The sequence below is a fragment of the Ostrinia furnacalis genome, unplaced genomic scaffold (assembly GCF_004193835.3).
Source record: "Ostrinia furnacalis isolate ACB-3 unplaced genomic scaffold, ASM419383v2 OfSCF2102, whole genome shotgun sequence".
Taxonomy (NCBI): Eukaryota; Metazoa; Arthropoda; class Insecta; order Lepidoptera; family Crambidae; genus Ostrinia; species Ostrinia furnacalis.
Window position 1 is genome coordinate 316,792 of NW_021132341.1, and position 7,913 is coordinate 324,704.

At 34.5% G+C, this 7,913-nt stretch overlaps 1 protein-coding gene across 2 annotated transcripts; it reads right to left on the reverse strand.

Moving 5' to 3' along the window:
- Window positions 1-783: 783 nt before the first annotated feature.
- LOC114354665 (protein FRA10AC1 homolog) lies at window positions 784-7,633 on the reverse strand. Of its 2 annotated transcripts, XM_028307169.1 has the most exons (5): window positions 7,467-7,633; window positions 4,476-4,766; window positions 2,086-2,245; window positions 1,738-1,959; window positions 784-1,505 (listed from the first exon to the last, which is right to left on the reverse strand). In XM_028307169.1, exons 2-5 carry the CDS (start codon window positions 4,746-4,748, stop codon window positions 1,435-1,437), a joined length of 726 nt encoding a protein of 241 aa, XP_028162970.1. In that variant the 5' UTR covers window positions 4,749-4,766; window positions 7,467-7,633; the 3' UTR covers window positions 784-1,434. The 2 variants fall into 2 exon arrangements, with proteins under 2 accessions (XP_028162970.1, XP_028162969.1); XM_028307168.1 differs by lacking the exons at window positions 784-1,505; window positions 1,738-1,959; window positions 2,086-2,245; window positions 4,476-4,766 and adding an exon at window positions 4,817-7,384 and having other exon boundaries at window positions 7,467-7,600.
- Between the last annotated feature and the right edge of the window lie 280 nt (window positions 7,634-7,913).

Here is a 7,913-nt window from a genome sequence, read left to right on the forward strand (position 1 = left end):
TCACATTGTCTGATTTCTATTGTCGAAAATGACAGTTCAAATGTTTTGAATTAAAATCCCAGTTTACATAAACGTGAAGACTGTAGAAATCGAAAGGTTCGAATAATGTTACTTTGTCTACAGGCACTGGAGTCAATTCTGTGATTTGTGTAGCTCAGTAGTGATCGATTTAATATTACGAATAAGCATTTCAGTTTGTCTGCGACGATTGTCGATGGATGACTGTAGGACAAGCGCGAAGTGCTTTTATATCTGAATAAGTGTTCTCGAAGTTATGATGTTTACGAAGCCTTCAATTCGATAGAATTCCTTAAAATTTATCTCATAGAAATAGAACTAACAAACAAGCCGTATAGTGTCGTAAGACTAAGGTTTTAGTATTTTTTAAACATTCTCAACCATCTGCATTAAAACATCAGGAAATTTCTATTTTTATGTAACTGTTGTTGAATGAAGAATCTAATAAAAATTATTATTTTCATGTTGAAAGTATAAGTTTGACTTATTCATATTTATGTCGGCCAACAAAATGATCGGCCATTTTTATTTGCCAAAGCGGTTTGACTCTGATGTTAGAAATTTTGTAAAACCGACCCTCTGTAGCTAGAAATTAAAGCAATGTTATAAAAACACAGGGTCGATATAGAGTTGTGATTTTTATAATTTGTATTAAACGAGTTTAATGATGCCATTGATTGGGAGATCTCTTACGAAGGAAAACAATTTGTAGAAGCGACGCGGCTTAGGTTTTGATGGTGATTATGATTTGGGAATATTTTTGACTCGAATGATTCATTGAGTACCTATATTTTGACAGGCAACAACGAGGTTTGCCTCGTGAACCTTTGATGTTAAAATTATAACCAATGCGTAAAAACATTTGCTGCTAGTTCATTGTATATTTGAATCGTATGCTAATTGTTGTTTTGTTGTATCTAAAATTTTATTTTACAGTCCAGTCAATAATGACATAGAAATAAGGTTTTCACTAATGGTATTTTTTGAAGCATCGCCCCTAATCTTTGAATAAACATAAAGTTATCGTTTACTAATAATGGTTGTTGTTTTATCACTATCGCTCATTGTAATGTAATGTTTCGAGATTCATTACCATTAGAATAGATTTGTTTGTTTTATTGGAAAAGGATGCCTTTATCAAAAGGTTAACGATTTCGCTGATCTAGTCTCGTCATTGTTGAAAATCTTATTACTAAACAGCTGGATTGTGTTGAATGTTGATGTTGTGTATCGTATGCTATTGTTTATATTTATATTAGTACACATAGGTACAAAATAAGTTTATGAGGAAATTATGTGATTTTTGTATCTGTAGTTATTCCACTTTTTTATGTAATCACACAAATCTTAGATATGTTATAGAAATGTAATAAATGATTTAAATAAAAGTGTTTGTTATTATTTATTGTTGCTCCATCACAACAGAAGATCCTCTAAATATTCTTCAAATTCTTCTTCACGAGTTTTTTCCTCTGGCTCTTGTGGAGCTGCAATTGAAATAAATATGGTAGGTATTATGTAATAAATGTACTTTTAAATGCTAATAAGTCACATAAAACAATGTATTTGGGAAATAACATTGTTATTTCTAGTGCATTCAAGAGTCGAATGTTTAAAAAAATGTTAGCTCTTCTGCCGGTTAAAGGACAGTTGTGACCTATTTTTTGCTTTCTCGCTCTAATTTACGAAAATATTACAATTTTAATGTGACGTATTTACCTTTTTTCCATAGAGAATCAGCACTTTCAGTTTCAGCAACAGTTTGTGAAGTGGTCGCTTCACCCGGAGGTTCTTCTTCGGGGGTGCGCGGGTTCTCATCTCCGCTCGTATCCTCCACAGCCTGGGTTGTCTTATTTTTCGTTTTCTTTTTCTTTTTCAACCGTTTAACTTCGCGCTTCTTTGACCGATAGTTTAATTTGTCTGAACAATCGGGACAGAGACCTGCGGGAAACATTAACAAAGCAAACGGGAGGTTAAAAAGTGAGCTTGTTGGTCATATTTTTTCCTTTTTCTAGTCTATGTTATTCTTTAGTCACGTTAAACAATGTTTGATAAAATGTTACTTACGAACTTTAACCAAAGCATTTCTCTTTTGGTTGTCTTCCACATACGCGAAGTTTACTTCCCAAGACTTGAGTTCGTGATCGTTGAGGCAATGTTTATTTCCGCATTGAAATTGACCCTTGCCCAGTACCACTTCCCTCTCTATGCGCCAACGTAAGGCAACCTGAGGATATCATACGGGAATAATTAAGAAAAAAATATAAACTGGCTTGTTTATGTAGTATAAAAATTGTACAAATTGATACAGACGGTGATACCTCATGCATACAATGTAATAGCATATTAGGTTAGTAGGTGGCTGTTTATGTTATTGAGTCCACGAATGTCAAGAGTGCAGCGGTTGAGGGTCCCTCTAATCCCCCCTAATAGGTGTCAAACGGTACCCACTAACTAAGGGGATATTCCATTCATCAACGTATCGTTTTCCAGTAAGTATATGATCTAGTATTTATTATGTAGCCTATATCTATACCTAGACGGTTTAAGTGCTAAACCCGACTTATATTTTGATCACTTTGTTTGCACTTTGATATCTAGTTTACGATCGCGATAGTCAGTCGGGTCCTATATCCTATACCTACTTAAAAGATTTAAAAGTCAAGAGTGGGAATATTACGTGTTTGTGTTTATGAGGTTGTTGTCCCCGGAATCATTAAAATAGGTGATCCAACAAAAATACAATCGAGTAGTAAACAAGTCTAGATACCTACATGACTCTTATGACATTGTTTACTCCGTTTCGTAGGCAAATGACCTAAGATTTTTATTACATTGTTTATATTAAGTAGGTATATTATGTGTAACTAAGTAGTCTAGTCGCGGAAGACGTCCTGACGCGCGACGGTTTAGTGGCGCGGTGAGTCGCCTTAGCGCAGTCTCAAGGTTCGATTCCTAGTTTGTTCAATTATTTAAAAACAGTTTTTCTCTGAACTTAAAATTCTCTTGTAGGAATGGCAGGAAATAATATCAGAAAAAAACATTGTCAATTGATGTTTTCTCTGGGGTGTAATTTGAACTCTACTTATTTCAATCACAGCTGGCTAACGGCAGGAGCCTCATCCGTTAAAGCCGTTACATTACCACTACGACCTTTCCGTGCTTTGTTATTTTCACAAAAGTACACCCTGCGAATGGCAGGCACAATAATGGCCCATCTGCCAGCTCGGCTTTATGCAATTTACATAACAAACTAGCTAAATAAATTATCTTCAGTGAACGTGAGAAACTTTGTAATTTAAGTAAATCTGTGTAACAAAAGTTTATAAATGGATGAGCGATGGATAATTTTCACTTACTGGCTTAAGTACTTCAGACTTTTTTTTTATCAAAGCCTGCGCTTGGAAATCAATATCGAACTACTTATATAATCCCCCATGTACTTAAATACGTAAAGCGCGTCTAGCTCTTTAGAGATAGGCTTTAAGTTGAACCGAAGAGCGAAGGTGCCCTTGCCACGATTGCCTTGGTCTTCAATAACATCAAGATTTGTTAGAGAAATAAAACGAGCTATTTTAAGATGCCCATCTCAATTCGAATCGATTGCAGTCCCATAAGGCGCAGGCTTGCGCGAAATGTTCTGATTTTTATGCTTGCAATAAAATGCTATTATACAGTTAGGTCAACATAACAGTCGTGTCGTGAAAGAGCGAGGCAGCAACATTTCCACTATTGTCCCGCCCTGCATGCGCTGCGTAGGGGCACAGGAGCAGATGTGCGTTACTTGTGCACACGACGTAATGCCACGCTATATTTAGCCTACAGAAAGGCAGTAGAGCTATTGTATTGTTGCGGGTTGCGCTCCCCAGTTATAATAAACAAAGGAAGGTCTCTCGGGCAAAAAAGGCATGCAACATAGGGGACCTACCCTATCTCAGCTATGCTAGGGACATTAAACAACAAATGCATGACTCATGTAGGCTCCGAGGGATTTAGATAATATTTGTGTTATTTGTAAGAAGCAATTTCCTTATAAATTATTGCAAGTAGTTCGGGGTACCTACTTAATTAGGTATAATTACTACTACGTAGAATGCATTTTGGTGCAGTTCGAAATTATCTTAGTTTGTAATTACGTAAATAATAATTGTAAGTAGCACAGTTTCATCTTGTTCAAACAGCTTCATGCTACTTCAATATTTTTCAAATTAGATTCCTATTATTAAGTATTTTTTATTCAACGTCATCTGACGACGAGATGATTATCTTTATCGGGGAGTATAAAATTCACAAAACATGCAAGAATTTAAAACTTTCTACGCATAGTCGCAATTTATCCTAACAGTATGATAAGTAACCAAGCGAATGCCAAACGGATTTGGATGAATACCTATTTCCTAATCTAATAAGTGTAGGAAAATACTATCTGGAAATACTTGTAGATGATAATGACTTACTTTATTTTCTTTGTATCTGGTTAGATCACAGATGCAGTATTCTTTGAAGAGCTTATCATAATACTTCTTAGCCAACTGCTTCTCCCAAGAGTCGGCGACATCGTCTTCCTCCCATAGAAACTTGTGGTTTTCCCTTATGACGTCGAGATCAGTTCGATCTCTGGAAGTATCCCTTTTCAAAAGGCTGGTAGAACCTTTGCCAGTGAGACAATATACGTTAACAAGGTACTTATGCAACTCATATGGATTAAGATTACGTAACCTTGCAGACATCGCTAGTGTTAGCGCAACCTAGAACAAAGGGAAAATGAACTGTTTAGTTCAGAAATAAAATACAAAAGTGCAACAAACAACTCTTTAATAAAATCGACAATTATTACATTTCCATAAATTGTTTATAATCCATATCAAATTGATCTTAAATCTAATTGTCATGTTGAGTTTATAACAAGGTGCAATTCCGAATCAAATAGTAAAATGTTTAAAATTTTAATGTATTACATTAAATAAAATATTTACTTTGTGCACAAGGTTTATTATCTACTCTGAATATTATTGTCAGTCTTGTAGATTTTTGTGTATATTTTTCTCTTATTTGGCTCATTATTAAACCCTTAATTCTATAAACAAGTCATGCAGTTAAACATCTAATTAATTAAATATTACAATAAATATATTAAAATATGATTATTGTCTATACCTATAATTAAACATAAGAAAATCTAAAGGTTAATATGATACAACCAGTTCTTATTTAAAATTGAAAAGTGGCACAATCGAAAAATAGAATGATAAATATAATAACTTTGGTATACAAGCCAATTTTATAAATATCTTTGGGTTTTACTACAAAATATTTGGTTCGAATAATAAGGCAATATTTTACCTACATTTAACAGTACTGAACAGCATAGTTTGCTAAAGTATATTTGTGATGATTTCACTAGGTTTTAAAAATATATTTTTGTGCATTATCTTAATAAAGTATGCAATTGATAAACAATATTGTTCGAAATGGCATGTCTCTTTAATAAATATGAAAAAGAGAAAATGTAAGGTGACCTAGTCAATACTAGAGCAGTTATCTGTATATAGAGTTTACTTTTAAATACGCTTACCTAATAGGCATTAAGAACTTTTACAACAAGTTTCTAATCTAAACATATTATTTGGTACACATACTTTTAAAAAATAGGCACAATTAACAATATTATTGCTTTGGTTACAACACAGTACAATAAGAATCACTTGAAACACTTATTCTAAAATTTGGCATAGATTGTTTTACAAATGGTACTATAATACCACAGTAAAGTGTGCAAAAATATCAATAATTTATTTAAAGCTTTCTTGTGAAGCAGGAACAAGAATTACTGATATAAAAATAGGTTGCAAAGGCCTCAAATGAGTAATAGGCGTTTTTTTATCTAGAGTAAATATTACAAACAGCAGTGATAGGAGACTTTGGATATTTGACCTATATCCACATTACAATATCACTTATCATATCTAAAAGGCAACTTTGGGTTGAGATATGTGTGACTTTAATGTAGAGCACCTGTGAAGGCATTTACCTATTAAACTACTACTACCCCAAACATGCATTATACATAGCATAAATAAAATCCTAACTCAATAAGCAAATACAGCACACAATGAGTGTAGAAGCACTCACATAAACACACCATAATGACTAAATTATGAACTAGATCATGTGTTTTCAAAATTTGGTATAAAACAATGCAAACTTCTAATTAAACTAAAAAGTAAACCTATTTTTTTGGCAATTAGAGAATCTGATATAATTATGTGAAATGCATCAAAAGCTAAAAAGTATGTATTTCTTGAGTGTATATGATATCTGAATTGTAAATATGTAGTTGCAAATGATGTATTTCACATTAAATTCCAAGTTATCCATGTGTTTTTTCATGTTTCTTCATATTGTCAGAGCGAGTAAAGGCTTTATCACACACACCACAATAATAAGACTTTTGCTTTGTGTGCACAGTCATATGACGTGACAGTTCACTTTTGGTCACAAACTTCTTCTCACATACTGTGCAAGCATGTTTGCGGACATTCAAGTGGAACTTCATGTGGATAGACAGTGAGCTCGACTGTGAAAAGGCTTTGTGACAAAGCTCACATACAAAGGGTCTCTCACCAGTGTGTTTGCGCAGATGATTCATGAAGCCTGTCTTCGTGTAATCCTTTTGGCACAGGTGACAGAAACTTGACTTAGAGTCCAACATGCCTGGGAAATGATTATTCATATGCTTCCGTAGCTCCCAGTAGCTGGGAAATTTCTCTGAGCAAACATGACAAGGATACTTCTTCTCATCTGTAGGTTTGGCACTGCAGTGGTGGGAAGAAAGGGATTGCTCACTAGAAAATATTTGATTGCATTGACTGCAAGTGTGACTAGTCTCAGACTCGGTGGACAAAGTGACTTCCAAGTAGTTTTCAATCGACATCATATTGCCATTTGAACTATCAGCATCGTCAATTTGTGTCTGAGAAATTTGTTCCTTGTCTGAAATATCTTTGGCATCCATTTTCTCTAGAAATTCTCTGTACAGTTTTGAGTCTTTACCAATATTATTATTGTCAGGTTCTACGAGATGTAGAACAGGCGACTCACTCTGCTCCCGGTCCGGCGATGTCTTCTCATTGTCCGAGTGCTCAGGTCGAGACGATACATTGTTATCAGACTCCCAGTCGTTCTCAACTATTTCCACATCTGAATCAGAATCTTCAGCACTTGAGACTGAATTGTTCACTAAGTGGAATCCAATATCGTCGAATCGTAGCACATTTGAAGGTAGCTTAACTCCCACAATAGCCTGAATCGCCTGCCATGAAAGCTCTTGGGGGTTGTTCTGCATATTAGATCGCACTATTCTAACCTATAAACGAGTTTACAATGATTACACCAATACAATCTCCATAGCCTTAAAGTAAGTTTATTGGATGAATAAATATATTTACCTTTGGTGCACGATTCAATATATTCCGATTATCAAAATGACACCTTTATTTTCTACATCTAAAAATATTATGCTATTGCTACGATTTTTTTGACTGCACGCACTCTTTAGTTTATGGCTTGACTGGCACAGATTAAAAAACAGACACAGTTTTTTCAGAGTTGCCGACAGTGATATCTTAGAATCCCTAAACGCTTTGTCGAAATTCCCCATATTTGGGAAAAGGAAAATTAGAATTCCTAAAAAATGGCTAACTTTAAATATAAATTCCTGTTTCGAGTAATGAGATGTAAGAAATCAATCAAGACTAGCTGACAATTAATGTCATACTCAATCAATGTCAAATCTCTGCATTTTCCCCAAATTAAAGCTCTCTACACTCATTCCCCAATCTGCTTCGCTTTTCCCGCAGTTTGGGAAATTCTCCACAGACTGGTTACCCTGTTTA

What these genes read in the sequence shown, in the direction of transcription:
- LOC114354665 (XM_028307168.1), bottom strand. Translation starts at nt 7,363, where the DNA reads ATGCAGAACAACCCCCAAGAGCTTTCATGGCAGGCGATTCAGGCTATT.